Source organism: Polypterus senegalus, chromosome 18 (genome assembly GCF_016835505.1).
Source record: "Polypterus senegalus isolate Bchr_013 chromosome 18, ASM1683550v1, whole genome shotgun sequence".
NCBI lineage: Eukaryota > Metazoa > Chordata > Cladistia > Polypteriformes > Polypteridae > Polypterus > Polypterus senegalus.
The window spans coordinates 47,189,512-47,214,103 of record NC_053171.1 but is presented as its reverse complement, the minus strand read 5'-3'; the positions used below and the strand labels follow the sequence as shown (position 1 = coordinate 47,214,103).

At 39.8% G+C, this 24,592-nt stretch overlaps 1 protein-coding gene across 2 annotated transcripts in view; it reads left to right on the top strand.

The window, feature by feature from the left end:
- Positions 1 to 24,592, top strand: part of txndc16 (thioredoxin domain containing 16) — a 169,205-nt gene that overhangs the window by 30,375 nt on the left and 114,238 nt on the right. For both annotated transcript variants that reach the window (XM_039741384.1, XM_039741385.1), the window contains exons 11-13: positions 2,677 to 2,791; positions 4,476 to 4,619; positions 9,547 to 9,606. In XM_039741384.1, coding sequence (XP_039597318.1) covers positions 2,677 to 2,791; positions 4,476 to 4,619; positions 9,547 to 9,606 — 319 coding nt within the window. The remainder of the gene's footprint in view (positions 1 to 2,676; positions 2,792 to 4,475; positions 4,620 to 9,546; positions 9,607 to 24,592) is intronic.

The window sequence follows — 24,592 nt, the reverse complement described above, 5'->3', positions numbered from 1 at the left end:
ATATAGAGTCATAGAGATCTGTCCTGAAACAATTACTTTTTCTCAGATAAATGATACATTTTGAGGAGGTAGCAAAAATAAACAAAAAACAATTTACTGTCAGACAAGGCAAACAAATTGTTTACTGCAGGCAAGTTCAAGTCTCTTAAAGAAGATAAAAGCATCATTAATTGTGAAGGGAAGGATGGTGATGCTAATCTGGAGGAAATAAACTGACAAAGATTTATAGATTCATTATTCTTATTCACCACTCTTTGTGCAGAAGTCATTAAAAAACCTGAATAAAATGTAGTTTATATTGGTAAATCTGTAAAATATGAATCAAGGGGCATTATGTTCAGTCTCTATAAAGAGGATAGCGAGACCACATCTGTAGTAATATGTGCAGTTCTGATCATCATGTCACATGACAAACATAACAGCATTAGAAGCTGCCCTGAGTAAGCATGTGCAACCCTGGACTAAAAAGCACATTCTTCTCCTACATCCTAAGAGAACTAATTTTTGTCTTAAGCAGGATTTCCACTGGTGTATATATAAATTATTCCAGGAAAGTCCCTTCTGTAAAATAACAAATCACATACTTTAGGACAGTGCTGAAAATCCAGATGGAATGTACTCAAAATGGAAATTGGGAAAGTTGTCTTGTCTTCTGTAGTGTCTGGAACTGAGTCACTTAACTGATGTGGAAACTATGAGAAGTTCTAAAAAATATCTATGTGAGGTATCAAGATAAATTTGCCGTTATCAGATTTAATGAGCTGAATGGACTTCTTCCATAATATAAAATAATATTGTCAGACCACTTTTTATTTCCCAGTGTTATTTATTTTGCATATATTTGTTAAAATTATTAAAATGAAAATTAGGAAGAAAAAATAGTTTGTATGAATATTTCATGAATGCATATTCCGTAGCAATATCTGTTAAAGATGCTGCTGGTGAAACATTTAGCTACTTCTGCTGTGGTTTGTACCTGTGGATGAGTATTTCCCTGAAAACTGAATTTTTTTCTATCATATTCATAAATATTTGTAAAACTGAAAAGGTCTTTCTCCCTAATTTGTCTTTAGTAGATACAGTACCATCACAATTTTTCTCTTAATGTTAATACTCATCTCTGTTGTTGCTGCTGCAAAGAATCCCCAAAACATAGTGCTACTTACAAATATGCTTTAGTATTCATATTTTGTTAGTAACATGATGTGTCATATTTATTTGACTCTTTGTCTTGGTTCTGCTCTGGACCCAAAAAGTTTCCTTTGTGTTTTTATTAGAGCAATGAAAACTTCCTCTGACTGAGTGGTGTGTTCTTGGTGTTTATTTGCAAAGATGGGGGGAGTATAATGGTTTTAAGTTTGTTCTTTCTTATTTTGTGCTAAGTATGAGTCCCAGCAGTGCTTTTTTCACTGTCTGTCTCTCTAAGGAGCTATTGGCCTACATATTAAGGATATAAGCTTATTTAAGAGTTCCTGCTCTGGACACCAAGGTAATCTCGCCTTTACCTTGTAAGCACATGCACAGTCTCGGCTCCTGGGCTCATGTTAACTTGAATGACTCTATATTTATGGTGAGTGTACCTATCATAGTATCCAAGTCAACAGAATAATGATATACAGAGATTTTAACTTTATTATTCTTTGGTTTGGTTAAATTTGAAGACTTGGGCATTACAAGTCTTACAAACTCTAGTAAAGTTTTGGAATTAATCAGCTTAAGTAGTTAAATATATGAATATAATATGAAAAGGATATACAGAAGCCAAGTGCAAGACAGACATCCAAATGCATAGGATAGCATAAGGTCTTCTCTTTCTCACCTCTGTTTGGCTTGTGGGTTAATGGGAGGGTTAATGGGATAACTGTTATCTTGCCAAAGCTGCTTCTCTTTCACTTTCAGCAACGTTTTTGCGAAATGTGCATATCCATTCACCCCTTAAAATATAATGAATTATGCTAAACTTTTCATGAAATTCAGTAGGTTATAAATGTTAATAAATAGCCTGATTAGTTAATTCATGTGCAAATGTACACCATCTTCCAGAATGTCCATCTTCTTTTATGAATAATTTGCAATCAGTAAAGCTACCCAAAGTGTAGCTGTTGGTTTAGTATAATTTATTTCAGCATGCACTCTTGTTTTTAACTTAATATTGAGGCCCTCTCATGTTGCAAGTTACCAGCTGTCTCTAATTCAATATCCATGAACATTCAAAATAATTTAGCTTTTTGTGAAGCAATAAGGCGAGTAGGCCATATATCTGAGTTTGATCATCACCACAAATGACATACTGTATGGTAGAGTTTTTCTTCAGCAGTGGCTTTTTTTTTTACATTGTTTTCAAAATTGTTTCACTGAGTTCTTTCAACATTATTTAATGTTTGTTTCATATTCACTTCATAAAAAAGAAGCACACCTAGGTTGTTCATCTGGGAGAATTCATATTGGTACAATTAAAATATTACAGTTGTTGAAGGCAACTGACCTAGTTTAGCTTTGCTATGTTGTGAAGATGTATGTGCTCATTTAAAGGTGTTTTGAACATTATTTTTAGGCAACAGAATATAAAAAATGTACAAGGCTGTGAAGATTTTAGAAAGACAGAAAAATATTTAGTCTTATGTTCTTGATTGTAACCAGAAGTTGTATATAATACTTTTGATTTTATTTCTTAAGGTGTTACCTGTCAAGTATTTAACACTAAAGAATGCTGAAGAAGCAATATACCTTTTTGAAGAAAATGAGACTGCAGTCTTGGAAGATGAGACAAAAGATTATTCATCGGTTTTAGGTAACTATTTTAAGCTTGGTCAAGGTAAAGTTTATTATCACATGAATGGAAGATTTAGTTCTTTGGGTGCACTGCAGTTAAATAAGAAAAATATTAGATGAAACTGAAAAAAAGATGTGGTTTTATTTTATATTTTACCACATATTTTTTCAGTTTCATCTAATATAGATTGCCAGTTCAATACCCACTTACAACTTGTTTTGTGACCCTAAGAAATTAGTTAAGTGACCTCTGCTTCAGTAGTAAAAAAAAAAAGTTTGTTAAAAATGTATCATGATCTCATACTTTACCTCATCTTAGATAAAGGAGTCTGCTAGTAAAACAATAAAAATAATAATACTGTTTAGCATTGAACAGCCTATTAAATTGAGTTAGAAAAAAATCTCTTGTATCACAGTCATAGTTGGGGGTAATATGTTACTATGATCCGATTAAATTTCCCACTGTGCAAAGTAGTGGGAAGTGTTGCAGTTTAAAAACGTAACTGTGATGTGATTACATCTGAGTTACCTAGAATTTTATTACTTGCATTACGCATGTTTCTAAGCACATAATGTGTACTATAAATGCCTTGAAGAGTAGGCATTTAATCTCACATAACAGAGGAGTAAATTATGGCTACCCAATTTACATTCCCTGCTTTATTTGCACTGCTTATATGCACTATCTTAATGCAGGCATAGAGCACATTAAATTTTATGTTGCTGTCAGATCTGTGCCAGAGATGTGTGTCATTTTACATAACGTGATAGCCATGAGAAAAATAAAATCTTTTCAGTTTTAGAACACATTGAAATAATATAATTAACAGAGAGCCTATCTTAAGAGACAGAGTGAAGTAAACCAAGGTGTGTATCCAGGAACATTTATAATTAAATATTGGCTGCAATCATATTTTTGCTCATTGTGATGTATAATCTCTTGATCAAAAACCTCATAAGGAATTAGATTTGCAGGGGTAAAGGTTTTTATGATACACAATTTTGGGGGCATGGCAGATGGCTGGGGCCCTTGCCCGACTAGGACGCCTCCACGCCGGAAGGACCATGGGAAGAAACGTGGCCAGAGTCGGGAGGAAGAGGAGAAAGCTTGGACAGGAGTGTAGGTGGATGGACTGGCGGCAAGGAAGGGACTGTTGTGTCATATTGTGTCTTGGTGCTGGTGATCTGTGCACTTAGCCCTGTTCATAAACCATGTGCTGATAAATCTGTGTCCTGCCTGGTTGGCTTTCAAATGTGGCATCCCAGATGGGGCCTCGTGGCCATCACCTGGCAGGGGACCTGTTTTAAAATATCTTGTGGCAGCCTGACGCAACAGTTTGCAAAGAATGATATCATATTTTTACAATAAATTTCCTAATTCTATTCCTTGGAGCATTTGAGATATTCTGGCAACTCCTGTGGACCAATTAAGACAATTTATATGGATGTTTTCTATATTTCTCCATTTAGCTATACTTTACAATGATATCATTTATTTACTGTGTACCATTAAGTTACTTAGAAAAAAAGATTGTTTCTATTTCCATTGTTACCGTTCTTTCTATAAATTACTTATAGCAATGCCTGTAAAATGTGTTCAATAAAATGTTTTGAGCATAATTACCTCTTACTTAATTCTGTAAATAGTTTTTAATGAAATTTAATATAATTTTGTATAAAGCTATATGATATATGTTTTGTAGATATTTTGGATGATGAAGTGGCAGAATCAGTGTACAGAGAAAGGAGCATAAATCTGGAATCTTATGTTCCAAACTTAACAGCTCAGAATTTCACCGATGCCATTTCAGAAGGCCGTCACACGGTGGTGCTGTTTTACAACACATGTAAGTACAGACTGTCTCTTAATGTGACATGCTTCAAAAATATACTAAGATAATGTAGTAACAAATAGATTTCATACTTGTTGATTTGCATGATTAGCTAGCTAGTTGATATATATATATATTTTTTTTTTTTTACCAAAATGAATTGCTGGAAATATTTGTTTACATAGATATCAACTTATACATTCTTTTCATCTAGAAACAATGTATATTCTGAGGGTATTTTTGTAGATCTAACCAAAGGTCCCTTTTCTTGATACTAAGCTTTTCATTTCAAAAGCTGCAAATCTTGAGTAGAAGAATTTAGAACTAAAGACCAAAGCTATTGGAAACTGTTTTTTTAAAAAAGCAAGGCTGATTCCAACTGAAAAAATGTAATTGAAGTGATTATCTCAAAAACAATTTCCTTACTATATCTCACACATATACTTTTGTAATTTGTAATGATAATTTGTATAGATTTATTTAACACAGGATGGTTTATAGTTATTTTTGAGTTTATTGTAAAGCAAAAGAAAGAAATATGATCTGTGGGAGTACACAAGAGTAACTGTGAGAAATGCAAGCAAAAGGGAGTAAATATGTAAAAAAGCCACACAGAAGACAGCCAACAGGAAATCTTATTGGTGATACTTGTAAAATAAGGAATGATCTTTAAATATCCTCAGAATTTTGAAAAAAATATTCTAATCATTATTACAGTCACAAAATGAGAATATAATAAAGTTAATTTAAATACTTTTCAAATTTCATGCTAAAAAATATTCTAATCATTATTACACTCACAAAAATGAGAATATAGTAAAGTTAATTTAAATACTTTTCAAATTTCATGCTATAAATAGTTATGTTTTTAATTTATACCATGGTGAGCAGCAAATTTTTTTTTAATTCTACATTGAAAATTAAGTCTTAGATTGGTCAATATTGTAGATAGTTAATTTGTCCCCTGGGCAAATTTAGCTTTTTACAGATGCTCAGTCAGTCAGTGATTTACTAACCTGCTTACTCCTAAATATGGTTGTGGAGGTCTGCTGGAGCCTAACCATGCTAGCATTGAGTACAAGGTAGGAACAAACCCTGGACGGTGTGGCAGTCCATCACAGGGTGAACCCACACACACCAACCACACACTAGGGCCAATTTAGGACCTCAAGTTCACCTATCCTGCATGTCTTTGAACTGTGGGAGGAAACCGGAGGAAACCCATACAGACACAGGGAGAACATGCAGACTCCACACAGGGAATGAATCCTGGTCTCCTTACTGCGAGACAGCAGTGCTACCACTGCACCATTGTACCGCCTTACAGATGCTCAATAAAGTAAGATTGACTGAGTGACTCTTATAGACTCTTTCACTTATCAACGAAAAACCATATTTCCCATTTAGTTAAAAAGCTGAAATTTACAAAGCATTATGCAGCAAATACTTTGTGGAGGCATTGATTTGTACTGGACCCCAGCTTCCTAAGCCTGAATCCAATAATAGAAACTCCAAGGGAAGAACTTCGGTCTCGGTACTTGAATTTGTAAAGAGGAAATGCTCTGTATTCCTTGCTCTTAAATTTAATACGTCAGTGTAACACATAGGGTTCAGGTACTTTTGTATATCCACTTCAGGAATTTCTTTGCCTATACATTCACGTGCACACTTCTGAAGGGGAACCACATACAACTGTAGGAAAACACAAAAAGAAATACTGTACTTCAGTGAATGTCAAATAAATACAAACATTCAATAATGATAATATACCGTATTTTCCCATGTACCATGCGCACATTTTTTCCCAAAAATTAGCGTTCGAAAATCAGTTGCGCGTCATACACAAGGAAATGTAATTCTGTAATGTTTACTTCTGCTTGGGCTCTCTCGCTCGCGCACTCGTGGTCTCTCTCTCTCTCACTCGCACACTCGTGTACGCTCTCTCTCTCGCTCACTCGCGCACTCACGCGCACTCACGCGCACTCATGCTCTCTCTCAAGCACTTGCGCTCTCTCGCTCGCTTGCTCACCCAGTCTCGCTCTCTTTCTCTCTGTCTCTCTCTAAACGCTTCATATACAATCACAGAGCATGTCGTACACGAGGCAAAACGATTTTCTTAATTTTCTTTGTAAAAATTAGAGTGCGCGTCTTACACAAGGGCACGTAGTACACGAGTAAATACGGTATATTCAATTTTCACATTATTCCTACTAATTACCAATTTCAGTTCAAAAGAATACACATTCCTGTCAAATTATGTTTTGCAGTGACTTATTATTACTTATTATTTGACTGAAGTCTTTATCCAAGGTAACTTACAATATTTTTTTACATTTCTTTTGTCTTTCCATTTAGAACACAGGCAGAAGAAGTGACTTGCTTATTGTCAAACAGCATCAGTAACAGGATTTCAACCCAAAATCTTAGGTTCTGAAGGCCAAAGTCTAGAATGTTAACCATTATTACACACTTCCTGCCAGTAATATTAGCCTTTGGTTAAAAAATATATATATATATATATATATATATATATATATATATATATATATATATATAGAAAAAGCACTTACTGTAGTTATATAATACTTATGTAACACCAGATTAACCATTGGCACTATGATGCCCATTATTTTACAGAATTCCTAGGATGAAGCCAGGTAACATAGTAAAAACAAAATAAAACCTAAAAAGAAAAGTTCTGACTTGGCAGATCGTCTTAATGAGGCATTATACAGATGTATTGACATTGTTGTAAAGCAGCCCCAGTGCCATTTCTTTGCACATCTCTGCTGAATAATGTGTTGACTTAAAGTGCTCAGTGTTAGTGTGTCAAAGAGAATGTGCAGAATTGTTCATAATGGCACTTTTTTCCCCCATTCTCTCCTTTACTACCTCAAGTTCCTTTACTACCTCAAGGTGGTTGAGAATGTGTCCCATAGCTGAGCCTTCCTTTTTTAATCAGGTTGTTGATTCAGCTATCCTCTACTGAAGTAATGTTACCGGCCCAGCACACCATAGAAAATCGCACTGGCCATAACAGAGTTGTAGAACATGTAAAAGAATGTCCCTATCCACAATATAAGCAGTGCAGTCTCTTAAGGAAAAAGAGCATGCTCTGTCCTTTCTTATATAATACTTCTGTGTTATGAGATCAGTCCAGCCTGTCGCTGATGTGGACCCCCAAGTACTTGTAGCAGTGCACTTCCATTACACGCACTCCCTGAATAGTGGCCAGTTCCTTAGTTTTTCTGATGTTAAGATGCAGGCAAATCTTTCTGAACCATGAAGCAAAGTTCTCTACCTGACTCCTTTACTTTGATTCATTCCTCTTGTCAATACACCCCATAAGTGCAGAATAATCAGAAAGTTTCTGCAAGTGACATCATGAATTGGTGTTAAATTTAAAGTCTGAGGTGTACAAAATGAAGAGAAACAAACAGGACTGTTTCTTGTGGTACTCCAGTGTTGCTCACAGCAATATCACAGTGACAGTTCTTGAATCTTACAAACTTCTGTCTGCCCGATAGTTCATTATCCTTTATCTGCATATGTCTGAGGTTACCCTTTAAAAGATATGGTTGGATGGTATTGAAGGTACTAAAGAAAAAAAACTAAAAAGCACACATGCACACACACAATTCTGCTGTCTTTGTCCAGGTGAGAGTAAGTCTTATAGAGCAGATAGTTAATTGCAAACCTTTACTACAATCTTTGTCCAATAGGCAAAACTGCATTAAGGTGGCTGATCAGAAGAGTACTCCTATAGTCCAGGACCAGCCTCTCAAAGGTCTACATAATGAGAGACACGGGTGCCACTGGTCTGTAGCATTATGTGAAGATGTGCCTGCGTTCTTTGGAACTGGCACAAAGCAAGATGTTTTTAACAGCAGTGGCACCTTTTTGAAGCATTTATGACAGACTTAACAGGTGACATAGGCTACCACAAAGTAGGTTATCACAAGCCTTAATAATGCAAGGAGTAACTCCATTTGGTTCTGTGGCTTTTCTGTGTATAGCCTTCTAAGTTGTCCCTTCACTTTGTCATTATGTATGGACAGCCGATACTGATGGTCAGAGATGGACTCATCACTGGCCTGGTAGTAATAGTCATATGTTCTTTAATATAGTGTTACTTAATATAGTTGCAGTTATCTAACAATTGCCATGTACTTGCCTGACACACCCATACAATGAACGAATTTCAAATATGCATTCTGTTATCTACTGAACTGGAGAAGCAAAGATCTTTGCAGTCAGTGACTTACATCAGAACATCAATTCTGCTTTCTCCCATCTCCTAAAATTTTCCATTATTATGGCAAGCCAGTGTATAATCTACTTTCTATCATCTGCTATTTTCTGTAATGTAGAATCTACTACTAAATTTTCTTCTTTATGGTATCCTTTAGAACCTTTTCTTGTAAATGTCCATGCAAATAAATGAATAGGGGTATATGGAAAGTACTAGGTGCTGACTGTCAGTCATCATCAGCTATAGAAACAATACTTAATATTTAGAAAATGGATGGATGAGATATTGGGACAGCTTAGCTATTAGCTGAACAAGCAGTCTTGATGAACTAAATGTTCTCCTTTTATTTACAAATTTTGTATGTTTCTTATGTTTAAAAACTCTTTCCTGCTAGGAATTACACTTAATGAATATACAGTATCATAGATATAAACTTTGTATCTCACATTTGGATGTTGGAATCTTCTTCTGTTATTTTATGCTGTACAAAATGTAGAGAAACTGCTTATGGTTGTCATCTTCCACCATCCAGACCATTCAGTCTATCACTTTCCGTCTTTCAGAATGGATTTTTCAGGAAAGAATTTTTTAATGCAAATGTGTGAAAACCTCCTAAAATTATCACATTTTACTGAATTTAGCATACAAAAGCAGAACAGAACTTAGTTTATGACTTCCATTCTGTTCTAGGGGATGCTGTGTCCATGGCTTTTATGCAGTCTTACTTTGAAACTGCTCTTCTGTTACGAGGTAAGATATCCCATATGTTGCTCATACATTCTATAACCGATCTTAAACAGATGTATCAGACGTTAATATAATGAGGACTGATAGATTGATTAATGAGTAATGCTTTATGATTCTAATATTTCAAATCTCTGGCGATTAGAGCTGAGATTAGGAAGAGTAATAATAAATATGTGACCTTAGGTTAAATCTTGATTTCCAAAGAACTGTTTTGCATGAAAACATACTTATGTCTTGGCTTATAACCTAGAGTTGTCAAAGGTTTTACAACAATTCTAGCAATTGCAAGATGAATTGAAATGAGACCAAAAACAGTTTTAACAAATACATACAACATCTTTTGTTTTCTCTGTACATTTTATTTGTTTTAGCTAAAAGTAAAGTTTGTTGAAAGTAAAGTACACCTTTTCAAAGTGACACCTCCAGAGGGTGGGTTCAGTTCTCAGAGATATGGATTTTAGATTAATTATTGACTTTAAATTCTCCTTTGTATGAGAGTGTAAGTTTGGGTATGTGTGGAATTGTGCTTTTCGGTAGACTGGTATCTCATCTAGGTTTGGTTCCTGCCTTGCTCCTGATGCTGCCAAGGTAAACCAACTTTGCATAACTTTGTTATGTGAAATGAAAATTCTCAAAACAGATAGATGGATGGAGTAAAATTTTCAAAAAATCTAAAAAAGGCTTGAACATTGCATCCATCATAAAAATTGAGCATTTTCCCAGGGCGATGGTGGACCAAATTCAATTATGGGAAGTGCACTGTTGAAAGGTAGTCCACTTATAGTACTCAAGCCACAATGCCAGCAACACAGCAACAACAACCAAAACCAATCATAACACATTTGTAAAATCCTCTAAATTTAATGCAGCTACAGGAGTTAGGACCAAAGTTCTCTCTAAGGAACAGGCTTGTATGAGCCAAAGTGTTTCTTCATGTGCAAATATTTTTAGTTACATTATCCAGTGGTTTATACTTTTAATGCATTACTGAACACATTTGAATATGTATTTATTAAAGCTGTATGGTTATTTAAACTATTCAGACATAATTCACTGATTCGTTTAATTTGCTCATGAATTTGAACAGGTATACTGTGTGTTCATAAACAAGTTATAGAAATGTGCATTACATACACAACTAGACTGGATAATTTTTAATAAAGTTCATGTAAAATAGATACGAATCACAACTGTATTGGCTTTGAAGTCTTAAAGCAGAGTTACTTGCTGCATCAAAGTTTGGACTTGCAAAAGTAATTACTGACCAAAAGCATGTTTTATTTTTTTAATACAGTAGAGTCTTGCTTATCCTACCTTCGCTTATCCAACATTCCGTATTATCCGACATCCCACTGCAAAAAAAAAAACAAACAAATAAAAAATGCGCATCAATCGGCAACAAGAACTGCAAGTTCAAACCTCAGTTTGTGAGCATAATTTGTTCTGGAAATGTGCTTGCAGTCCAAAGCACTCTATCATTATATCAATGCGAATTTCCCCATAAGAAATAATGGAAACTCAGATGATTCATTCCACAACCCAAAACTATTCATATAAAAATGATTAATACAAAAAATAAAGTAAAAATACATAAAGCAAATTAACCTGCACTTTACCTTTGAAAAAAATCATGGCTGGTGTGAGTGAGTTTCTAAACTCTTGTGGGATTCCACCCAACGGGACGACACGCGGAAGAGCGTCCCAAAGCAATCGCAGGCAGCCAGCTCTGTAGCAGTTCGATGTAAAAGCCAATCCGAAAAGATTGCGGACGTGCTATAAGCGCCTGCCGTTTATGGGTGATACAAGGGACATTATAAATGCGCTGGGCTCAGTATTACTCCCCCCCCGACCCTGCCTGACTGCTGTGTCTGTGTATAGGAGAATGAAAGATCCCGCTACATTAAATAACCTCGCTGTTGCGGTTTCAAGCTTAATAAAGTTGGTGTTGCTAAAAGTACTGAGCCTCACCCTCAGCTTCGAGTTTTCGGGTGCAAGACGGGGACTCGCACGTCACAGCACAAACACACACACACAGTCACAATGCTGTAGTAAACAGTATATGCTCGAACGGATGTTAACTATATTAGTGACGGAGTTAAGGCTAGAAACTGCAATTAATTACATTGAGCAACAAGAAGAAGCTACAGGAATCAACATAATGATGCTGCAAAGATGGTGAGACTTCACAGCGAAGAAACGGCACTCATCAGAAAAGCAGACTACAATCAAAAATGTCTTTAAATCATCACAGGACTAACTTTAAGTACAGTACATATTGTATTTAACGTCAGACAATTCTGTAACTGTAAGTTCATTTTTTCAGTTAATTGATTCAGTTGTTATGTTGTAAAACATGATTATTAGGTTCGTAATGTGTAAAATTATAACATAGTTTGACGTTTAGTAGGTTTTTTCTTAACATCTGCCATTATCCAACATTTTTGCTTATCCGACGTTCGGCCGGCCCGTTTATGTCGGATAGGCGAGACTCTACTGTAAATGTTTCCATCCATCTATTACTTTATGATGAAATCCATCTAATGTGCTAAAGCCCAATTGACAAGCTCAAAGAAGAAATCAAAATTAGACAAACGAAAATTAAAGAAAGTCCAAAATAACACAAGAAGTTAAGTAAAATATAAATAAATGAAATAAAATGCTGTTCCACAAAAACAATCATAAACATCTGGTCACCTAAAACAAAAAAAAAAAAAAAAAACTAGCCACTATCATATAAGGTTGCTGATGAAGGGGTCTAAGCTGATCTCTGTATTATTATCTAGCTAGCCCCACTGTTCCCCTGTTCACATAATAAACATTGTTATTTTTTATTTGTTTATTTTATGTGAAAGACTGCTGCAGCTCTACTGTAATTCTTGGCTCCTGCTAAATGCTGGCACCCTTAAACTACATACTTCCTCCCATTGACCTGTGCACATGTTTGCTGACTGCTGGAAATTGAAGTCCTGTTGGTAGCTCTGCCACAGGTTCATCCAAGTAACACACTTCTCCTCGTGTAGACTGAACATTGTCAAATAAACTTTACAAGAAGTCACTTAGCCTCCTTACTATTAGACCCGAGTATTACTTGGGCTATGAAAACCGTGATAAAAGTGTTAGTCCTGAGTGTCACTCAGGCAACTGTACAGATGCATCTTGCATAAGCATTAGAACCAAGAATCACTCAGGCGGTAAAAGTGCTCTCAGCATAAGTCATAAACATTACTTGGGCAACGTTACAGGCTAATCTTGGGTATGTGTTATGTGCAAGTGTCTAACGGGCAAAGATGTCGGTGCTTCTTAACCCATCACCTGTAAGAGTGGTCAGCAACCTCTTCCATAATAATGGTGTCTTGTAAGAAACGTTTTTTAACAGCCCAGGTGTTGCACGCTTTTGCTAGTGATGGGAGCAGTGATTTTGAGGATGTTGAGGAGCTTCTCATCAGCAGTGATGAGGAGGTGAATCTGTTCTCAGGTGGTGAAACTGAAGCGGACAGTGAGCCTGGAAGTAATTCTGATGAATCCGTAAGTGACTCTCACGTCTGTTGACCCTGCTTCAAATAAACCAGCACTACCTTGTTTTGATTTTGTGAAGCAGCCAGGAATAACAGTGAACACAGACAGCCAAGAACCATTATGCTGAACAGTTTTAGGCAAATAACTATACACATAAGCAGTTTTCCTGTTCAAAAAGATTGGAACCAGTAACTGCTGATGATATCTGGGCCTTTTTAGGCTTATTGATTTTGCATGGACTTGTAGTAAAACCTGAACAGCAATGATACTGGTCCAAAAATAACATTTTGGAAACAGCATTATTTGGAGAAATTATGCCTGATTGTAGGTGCATTAGTAGCTTGGCAAAAAGGGAAAAGCGCTTGTGCTGAAATGGAAGGACAAGAAAGATGTTTGTCTTCTTAGCACTGTACATAATGTAGCCACATTCACTGTGCAAGCAAAAGGTAACAAGCAGGTTACTAAACCTTGTGCTGTGGTCAACTAAAATAGCATGATGGGCAGCAAGGATTGTGCGGATCAAGAATTGACTTTCTATCTCATTATGTGGAGGCAACAAAATAAATACTACAAAAAGATATTTCATCATCTGTTGGAACAGTGCATTTGGAATACACTCGTGTAGAACAAATCATTGCCACACATCCACCATCCACACTACTGCTGAGGAGACACGGTTGACCCTGCACATTGTGGATCAATCCACAAAGTCTTATTGGTAGACATTTTATTGAATATATACCACCAATGGAGAAGAAGCAGAATCCAACTTGTACCTGTGCAGTGTGCCATTCAAAAACTGTTTAGTCTGGAAAGAAAATATGAAAAGAAACATGCTATTATTGTTCCGACTGTGACGTTGGATTGTATCTTTCACCATGCTTTAAGATTTACCACACAGAGGATTCATTTGAGTTTATATACTGTTTTGGCATCGTTAGTAGTATTATTATTACTGTTATTAATATTTTTGTTATTATTGTTTATATTTTTATTCATCATTACTGTTATTATTTGTATCACTATTATATTTTTGATGCATTTAAAAATCCACTGTATGTCATCCACAAAAAAAACAAACTGAGGAGGTTGAATCACACAATACTTTTGGCACTTGTGTAGGAGGGACTCTCATGATCAGTGTGATCACAGAAAGTTAATTCAGGAGACAAAATGTTTTTACAGCTTTCCAGCTTATCCCAGTAATGATGTTTAACATGTGTATTTCTTTTTTTGAGCTTGTGCCTAAATATTTCATAATAATAACTACATTGATGTAGTTCACTTAACATAGTGCTGGTTGGATTGCGGAGAAATATGGACAGAATTATGCACTAAAAAACTCTGAGAAGGCAAAACAGACTCAACTTGTTCATTAAATACTCAGGACATTTTTTGAGTCAGTTTTAACATCATTGCATAATGTATTTCACATAAAATTAAAGCCATAGGTGGCTTTTGCCTAATCATTTAGTGAATAAGGAGTATACAGTGATCCCTCTCTATATCGCGCTTCGACTTTCGCGGCTTCACTCCATCGCGGATTTTATATGTAAGCATATCTAAATATATGTCACGGATTTTTTGCTGGTTCGTGGATTTCTGCGGACAATGGGTCTTTTAATTTATGCTACATGCTTCCTCAGTTGGTTTGCCCAGTTGATTTCATACAAGGGACGCTATTGGCAGATGGCTGAGAAGCTACCCAATCAGAGCACGTATTAGATATTGACACCGTGAAATTTTGAATCTACATATTTTTCCTTTAAAATGATACATTTACTCGGATTAAACATTTGATCTGTCATCTACGTTCTATTACAAATAAAATATTGACATTTGCCATCTCCACATCATTGCATTCAGTTTTTATTTACAATTTGTTTAGTGTCCCAACTTTTTTGGAATCCGGTTTGTGTATATATATATATATATATATATATATATATATATATATATATATATATATATATATATATATATATATATATATATATATATATATATATATATATATATATATATAATATACTGCTCAAAAGAATTAAAGGAACACTTTTAATCAGAGTATAGCATAAAGTCAATGAAACTTATGGGATATTAATCTGGTCAGTTAAGTAGCAGAGGGGTTGTTAATCAGTTTCAGCTGCTGTGGTGTTAATGAAATTAACAACAGATGCACTAGAGGGGCAACAATGAGATGACCCCCAAAACAGGAATGGTTTAACAGGTGGAGGCCACTGACATTTTTCCCTCCTCATCTTTTCTGACTGTTTCTTCACTAGTTTTGCATTTGGCTACAGTCAGTGTCACTACTGGTAGCATGAGGCGATACCTGGACCCTACAGAGGTTGCACAGGTAGTCCAACTTCTCCAGGATGGCACATCAATACGTGTCATTGCCAGATGGTTTGCTGTGTCTCCCTGCACAGTCTCAAGGGCATGGAGGAGATTCTAGGAGACAAGCAGTTACTCTAGGAGAGCTGGAGAGGGCCATAGAAGGTCCATAACCCATCAGCAGGACCAGTATCTGCTCCTTTGGGCAGGAGGAACAGGATGAGCACTGCCAGAGCCCTACAAAATGACCTCCAGCAGGCCACTGGTGTGAATGTCTCTGACCAAACAACCAGAAAGACTTCATGAGGGTGACTCAAGGGCCCCATGTCCTCTAATGGGCCCTGAGCTCACTGCCCAGCAGCATGCAGCTCGATTGGCATTAAGCCATAGAATACCAGAATTGGCAGATGCACCACTGGTGCCCTGTGCTTTTACAGATGAGAGCAGGTTCACCCTGAGCACGTGACAGAAGTGAAAGGGTCTGGAGAAGCCATGGAGAACATTATGCTGCCTGTAACATCATTCAGCATGAGCAGTTTGGTGGTGGGTTAATGATTGTCTGGGGAGGCATATCCATGGAGGGTCACACAGACCGCTACAGGCTTGACAAAGGCACATTGGCTGCCATTAGGTATCAGGATGAAATCCTTGGACCCATTGTCAGACCCTATGCTGGTACAGTGGCTCCTGGTGCACGACAATTCCTGGCCTCATGTGGTGAGAGTATGCAGGCAGTTCCTGGAGGATGAAGGAATTGATACCATTGACTGGCCACCACACTTTCCTGATCTAAATCCAATAGAACACCTCTGGGACATTATGTTTTGGTCCATCCAATGCCACCAGGTTGCACCTCAGACTGTCCAGGAGCTCAGTGATGCCCTGGTCCAGATCTGGAAGGAGATCCCCCACAACACCATCTGTCATCTCATTAGAAGCATGCACCGATGTTGTCAGGCATGTATACAAGAACACAGGGGCCATACAAAGTGCTGCGTACAATTTTGAGTTGCTGCAATTAAATTTTGGCAAAATGGACTAGCCTGCCACATCATTTTTTCACTCTGATTTTTGGGGCATCTTTGAATTCAGGGCTCTGTAGGTTGATCATTTTCATTTCCATCAAACAATGTGGCATCCTTTCGTTCCTAACACATTACCCAGTCTATATCAGTATAGATATCCAGGAGGATTTCTTTTTCCAATTGAGATCTGATGTGTTTTCAAAGTGTTCCTTTAATTTTTTTGAGCAGTTTATATACATACATAGTAATCACTCCTCAATCGCAGGGGTGGCGTTCCAGACCCCCCCCGCGATAGGTGAAAATCCGCGAAGTAGAAACCACATGTTTGTATGGTTATTTTTATATATTTTAAGCCCTTATAAACTCTCCCACATTGTTAACATTATTAGAGCCCTCTAGACATGAAATAACACCCTTTAGTCAAAAGTTTAAACTGTGCTCCATGACAAGACTGAGATGGCAGTTCTTTCTCACAATTAAAAGAATGCAAACATATCTTCTCTTCAAAGGAGCGCTGTCAGGAGCAGAGAATGTCGGAGAGAGCGCTTGCTAAGAAAAGCAAACAATCAAAAAATCAATACGTGCTTTTAAGTATGCAGAAACACCGCGATAAAACGGCATTTTGTAGAGGAGCGTCCGTGTCCTCTGTGCAAACAGCCACTCTGCTCACACCCCCTCTGTCAGGCAGAGAGAGTGTGAGAGATAGAGAGAAGACAATCAAGCACCGCGCGGGAAGCATATGTTATATCATTGAGGAGTTTTAGTTAATATGTAATACATGCTCTGATTGGGTAGCTTCTAAGCCATCCGAAAATAGCGTCCCTTGTATGAAATCAACCGGGCTAACAAACTGAGGAAGCATGTACAATAAATTAAAAGACCCATTGTCTGCAGAAAGCTGCGAACCAGCGAAAAATCTGTGATATATATTTAGATGTGCTTACATTTAAAATCCGCGATAGAGTGAAGCCCAAAAGTGAGCGATATAGCGAGGGATTACTATATATATTGTGAACGCTGGCCCCAGCACAGACAGATGGACGACATATTTTTCACCACACACTGTTTATTTACAATATATACAAGTTATAAATTCGTGCACTCACAAAACCCCAGTGCCTTCAGCACCGAATCCCACAAAAGTCCAGGGCCTACAGTCACTGTGCCTTTCCTCTGGCCGCCTCCTGTCCTCTCTCCAGCTCCGTCTTCTGCCTCCCGACTTCCACCAATGACTGGAGGGAGGCGGCCCCTTAAATAATGCCCCCGGATGAGCCCCAGGTGTTTCCAGCCTCTTCTCCTTAGCCACGCCCCAGCGTGGCGGAAGTGTCGGCTGCTTTCCTGGCGGCTCTCCGGGCCACCTAAAGTCTTCCCCGGCACTTCCTGGTGTGGCGGAAGTGCCGAGCTCCCGGGATAATCAGGCACCTGGGCGCCGCCTGGCGGTGGCCACGGGTCCCTACAGGGCTGGGCTTCCAAGCCCTGTACCGAGGCCCCTGCCTAACCAGGGCGGGCGCCCCACTCAGTCTGGAGGAGGTACACGCCCTCCTCCGGTCTTCAAAGCGTCCGGCGGGCTCCATCCCTGGCCAAAGACCACACAGGGTAAACCGGCATCGGGGCGCCGCCTGGCGGTGACCACGGGTCCCAACAGGGCTGGGCTTCCAAGCCCTGCACCCGTGGTCCCCAATATAACCAGGACGGACGCCCCCTCGCGGTCTGGAGGAGGCACAAGCCCTCCTCTCCTCCTCCTGGGCGTCCCGGCCGGGCTCCAGCAATATATATATATCCATCCATTCATTTTCTACCCCGCTGAATCCGAATAGGGTCACGGGGGTCTGCTGGAGCCAATCCCAGCCAACACAGGGCACAAGGCAGGAACCAATCCTGGGCAGGGTGCCAACCCACCGCAGGACACACACAAACACACCCACACACCAAGCACACACTAGGGCCAATTTAGAATCGCCAATCCACCTAACCTGCATGTCTTTGGATTGTGGGAGGAAACCGGAGCGCCCAGAGGAAACCCACGAGACCACGGGAGAACATGCAAACTCCACGCAGGGAGGACCCGGGAAGCGAACCCGGGTCTCCTAACTGCGAGGCAGCAGCGCTACCACTGCGCTATATATATATAATAAGCCCTCACTCACTGACTCATCACTAATTCTCCAACTTCCCGTGTAGGTAGAAGGCTGAAATTTGGCAGGCTTATTCCTTACAGCTTACTTACAAAAGTTGGGCATTGGCACCCTGCCCAGGATTGGTTCCTGCCTTGTGCCCTGTGTTGGCTGGGATTGGCTCCGGCAGACCCCGTGACCCTGTATTCGGATTCAGCGGGTTAGGAAATGGATGGATGGATGGATGTTTCATTTCGAAATTCTACGCGTAAGGGTCATAACTGGAAGCTATTTTTCTCCATATAATGTAATGGAGTTGAGTTGGAGATGGCCGGGTGGGGCGGAGTTTCATGTGACATCATCACGCCTCCTACGTAAGTACGTAGAGAACAAGGAAGAACTCCAAACAGCGATGAGCACAAAACGCCATTTCACAATTGAGAAGGCAGAAAAACATTATGAAATATACAAGCATATTCATAAGTACAGCTACTGCGGAAACAAAGCACGGCGTGAACCATAAGTTTATATTAAATTAAGTTCATAGACAGGCTGCCACTAGCGTTTGTAATTTAGTGCCTGCCCACATAAGGCCGTCCATCAGCGGCAATCAATACAAACACTGCCGGTAAATATTCACGGGTGAAGGACTGTGCTTATGCAGAGGAAGATGAGATGGCCAGGGTGGTGTTTGGCACAAACTCATTAAAACTGCGAGAGAACCTTTTAAGTGCCGGGTCTTAGCTGACATTACACGAGATGGCACCAGCATAGCTGGGAACCTTCAATGCAAGAACACCAAGCGGCTCACGTGAACTGACGCAGTGCACAGACAAAAAGCAACAGTTCCAAAGAGTGCTGAACAAAAAACGAATTACACAATTGAGTAAGGCAGCAAAAAAATATGAAGCGTCTGATACATAGAATCATATTCATAAGTGCAGCTACTGCGGAAACAAAGCACACGGTGGAAAAAGTGAATGTCCCGCTAAAGGAAGACAGTGTAAAAAACAAAACCCGTGCATGCAGTTTGTCACAATTTAGATAAAGAGGAAGACGAGCTGTTTATTGATGCAGTAAGAAACTAAACTTATCTTTACAACGATTGACAAACACGGAATGTAACTTGAACACAACACATCGTACAAATACGACCCTGATTGAAACAAATAATGATAATCAAATCCTTGATGACAGCAACATTCAATAACACTCACAAAACAATTACTGTATATTGACAATCATGTTACGTTATTTTTAAAATGTTCCCTTTTCTTTTTCATAAGTTCTACTTCTCCACTGCGATACGTGGGTATATATATAAATGTATATATATACCCCGATCTACAGTACATACTCTTGCATAGACAAGCCACACGCTGTGGCTAATTGTAGAGTCTTCACCTCTACGCTGACATTGAGGTTCGATTCCGAGAGGGATTCACTGAGTATGTACAGCGTGCTACCGATTCATTTTACCTTAGCATCTCCTTGGTTTGGGACGTATGAAAAAATATTCGGTTAACGCAGAATCATGTTACGTTATTTTTAAAATGTTTCCCTTTCTTAGCACAAGCACAGCTGAGAAGCTTCGATACATGTACTCCATAACGCGTTAAAAAAATAACGCATTTAATCACACTTTCAATTCAAGCAAACGGGAAGTTTTGTCAATGCATGATTTCCTGGTACATCCATTACACTGATGCACACATCACAGCTACAAAAATGTTAGAGTCGGAATAAAGCGCGTTCCTACGACTGATCATTTCGACTACCCGAAGCCTTGATAAAAGCATGGTTTTGTGCACACTGAAAAGCAAGCAAAATTAGATGCATTACAGAAAGCGGACTTTGTGGCTCTTACTGGGGATCATTGGACTTCCGTGACCGTTAGTAATTCTAATTACATCTAATTACAAAATGTTCAATGATCACAGTGTTTTAGCCTAATGTACAAAATAATTTTGGCTAATGTTACTCAGAGTTTAAAGATTAAGTTGGTCAAATTACCTTTTATGTTTCTGACTTATTTTTTAAGAAGAAAAACTGCACTTTATGTTGAAATTTTGGTTATTATTATTTAAAGACAATACTATTCTGAAAATGTACTTAAAGTACTTAAACTACCACTTTATTTTTAAGTCTGTCCAATTTTAACCAGGGATGATATTTTTGTTTCTGTTTTGAATTCAAATGCAGTTTAAAAGCTTTTTTTTTTTCAGAAATTAAAACAGCTTCAGTTTACAATATTCATGTCCATGTCTATTATTTGATTCTGTAAGCCCACTAAAACCCTTTTAAATTAAAAAAAAAAACATTTGCGATTTGGGGCAAATTCGTGTCGATTACATAAGATTAATCAAGATTAATTCTTACACAGCCTCTAATTAATTGGATTAATTTTTTTAATCGAGTCCCACCCCTAATATATATATATATATATATATATGTAGATATATATATGTAGGTTTGTATATATATGTGTATATACAGTATATATTGTGAGCGATAGGCGCTCTCGCTCCCTTGAACCCCTGTCCACGACTCCAGACACCAGGTAAAAGTCCAAATGTTGACTTTATTTCTCTTCCACAGTGCACAAAGCACACTCTCCTCCACAATACTCATAAATCTCACAATAATACAATAATAAACAAATAACCAATCCTCCAGCTCCCAGGCAGCGTTGCCACCCTTCCACCCAGCTCAGCTCGTTGTCTGGGAGTTCCCATAGTCCTTTTATACCTCCTGACCCGGAAGTGTTTCTGCCCAATAGTCCACAAGTCCTTTTCCTTCCGGGTCAGGGTAAATCGTCCCTTTCTTCAACCCGAAGTCCGTCGCTCTTCCTGTGACGAACCTCCGGGTCACAGGGCTGAAGAAGCCCTCGGTCCTCCCTGCAGCTCCCTCCTGTGGCCCCACGGCATCCAGCAGGGCTTTGCATAAAAACTCCAATGTCCATGATGCCCTGCTGGTCTTCTGGGGACCTCCTCGCTGCAAGGAGGGCTCCACCTGGCGGCTTGGGGGTATTGGCCGGGATAAATGGCCGGCCATCCATTACAGTATTCCCCGGCGGCGAATTATTATTCGGGCGGCCTGCCCCGAGAGGAAGTCTTCCTCAAGAGGACGTCCTGGTTGAGCCTTGATTAAAGCGAACATCTTGGTCCCTGGAGAACCTAGGGAATATTATTCCAAATTGACCTCTTGTCCCCCTCTCTCCAAGGACAGTTCCGCCAAATATGGCCCAACCTTCGGCACCCGTAACATTGCCTCTGTCCTCCTGGTATTCTTCCCCTACGGGACTGAAAACAATAAGGAACTGTTAGGTCCGCCCCTTTTGCTGGGAGAGAAACCCCTGCCGCCTCTACTGGTGCTTTTTCTCTTTTTGACTCTTTCCCTTTCTTGTCAGGAGACCCCCGTTTTATTATCGGGATCTCCTGCTTAATCTGGGGCTTGTCCACAGTCTGAGTCTCTCTATTAAGTAAAAGAGAGACCCTTTACTGTTGCACCCCTTTACTTTTATAAATTACGTGGCGGCGTCTTCAGGGCTGCCTCGCCCGGGAGTCAGCACTGTCTAGCTGCCCCGGATCGATTAGCCCTTCCGCCGACCACTCGGTTAACGCATACCGACCTCTTTTGTAGGTACGCCGTGTATTGGCACCGCTACTTATTAAGCGCGGCCCGGATCACACAGCGTCCCTCTATTATATACGATCACGGGTCTCGCTCACCTGTATCGCGCATCATTCATTACGGGAGGCTCCTCACCAAATCGCCGCGTAGGCCTCACCTTCTCCAACGGCTCTCTGGCTGCGCTCCCAAATCCCGGCGATCTTTCAATGGTCGTCAGGACCTGTAAGATACTCGCCACGGGCTCGATTAGTTTTCGAGCTCCCGTAAGTCAATATAATTATTTATTTCGACCGGCAGAACACTCACTTCCTGTTTGTGTTACCTGCCGACGGGAGCCAATGAGCACGCCCGCTTCAGGCACGCGTGCTCTGACGGGTCTCGCGGAGGCTTCTGGGATTTGGAGTTCTCGGAGGGTCGAGTTGCCTTCTTCGGCGAACTGCGGTCTGCCTTTAATATTTTTCGGCATCCCGATCAGCTACTTCCGACCCTCCTTACCTTCTTGTGGTTTGAGCGATGCCTCGCCTCGCCTCCCCTTCCCCCGGAAAGACCAAGTCCGTTTCTTGGGCTCGAAGGTGCAAACAGCAGGACGGGAGCTCCTCCTTCCCAGACTGCACGGGTTTGCTACCGTGTCCCTTGTCGGCTGCCATCATGCGGAAGTCGATTTCTAGGTGCTCTGGCTTCGACAAGAGAAGGCCGTCGTCTTCGGGGCAGTCTCCTTTTCCCCTCGGAGCCTCCAGGTGGTCATCTCCAAGGTACATGCACGGGACAAGGTGAGAAACAATAAAAGGATTTTTAAAGTCGTTCCCGGCACGTACCTTAGAGGGATCGTTGCTTCCTGGAGGTTTCTCGGACTTGTAAGGCCTCTCCTTAACTCCTCCCGGCGCCGGCCATTGCACCTACGGCACTCCCGCTGGCGTTGTCGCTTTGCTTGCCCTTCTTCTTTCCCATTTTGGACTCGGTTTTTTCGGGTTTTGGCGATGCTGTAGTGATTCCTGATTCCGCAGTCTTCGGGTTCGTTTCCACAGAAATTTTGATTCAGGTCCTCTGCAAATGGCGCTAGAGTATCCTGCGGCTACGCCACTGTGAGCGATAGGGGCTCTCGCTCCCTTGAACCCCTGTCCACGACTCCAGACACCAGGTAAAAGTCAAATGTTGAATTTATTTCTCTTCCACAGTGCACAAAGCACACTCTCCTCCACAATACTCATAAATCTCACAATAATACAATAATAAACAAATAACCAATCCTCCAGCTCCCAGGCGCGTTGCCACCCTCCCACCCAGCTCAGCTCGTTGTCTGGAGTTCCCATAGTCCTTTTATACCTCCTGACCCGGAAGTGTTTCTGCCCAATAGTCCACAAGTCCTTTTCCCTTCCGGGTCAGGGTAAATCGTCCCTTTCTTCAACCCGAAGTCCGTCGCTCTTCCTGTGACCGAACCTCCGGGTCACAGGGCACTGAAGAAGCCCTCGGTCCTCCCTGCAGCTCCCTCCTGTGGCCCCACGGCATCCAGCAGGGCTTTGCATAAAACTCAATGTCCATGATGCCCTGCTGGTCTTCTGGGGACCTCCTCGCTGCAAGGAGGGCTCCACCTGGCGGCTTGGGGGTATTGGCCGGGATAAATGGCCGGCCATCCATTACAATATGTAGATATGTATATGTGTATATACAGTATGTATATATGTGTGTGTGTGTATATATACAGTATGTGTATATATATGTATATGTGTATATATATATATGTATGTATATGTATATAAAACTGTGTATATATATATGTATATATATGTTTATATATGTGTCTGTGTATATATATATATATATATATATATATATATATATATATATAATATACCAGCAACACTCATGACAATGACAAAACAATTACATTGTCAATCATGTTACGTTATTATTAAAATGTTTCCTTTTCTTTTTACTTCTCCGCTGCCAATCACAGGTATTTTGCTATATATATATATATATATTGTCACAAGAACGAGACATTGACAGATAAAGAGTTGGGGCAGCCACCCGTATATTGTGGTATCCTGGCTTCAAAAGTCGTTTTTCTTAGCAAAATACAGAGCACTGAAGTGCATACAACCGAGTCCAAAACAAGACTAAGGAAACAAAGGAAAAGGGGCAGGTTTTAAAGGGGGAGACAGGAAGTGAGGTCGTATGGATCTGGCACGTGGTCTTCCACCATTGGCTCGTAGCCGGAGGGGACATCAGAGGGACTGGAGCTGGTGTGGCCGACTTCCATTGGCTCAGTCCCGAAGTGATGTCAGGAGATCCAGGTGAAATCCCCGGGATGGTCTACAGGCAAGGGAGAAAAGAGTCAGTGCACTCTGCCACACCCCGGCATGC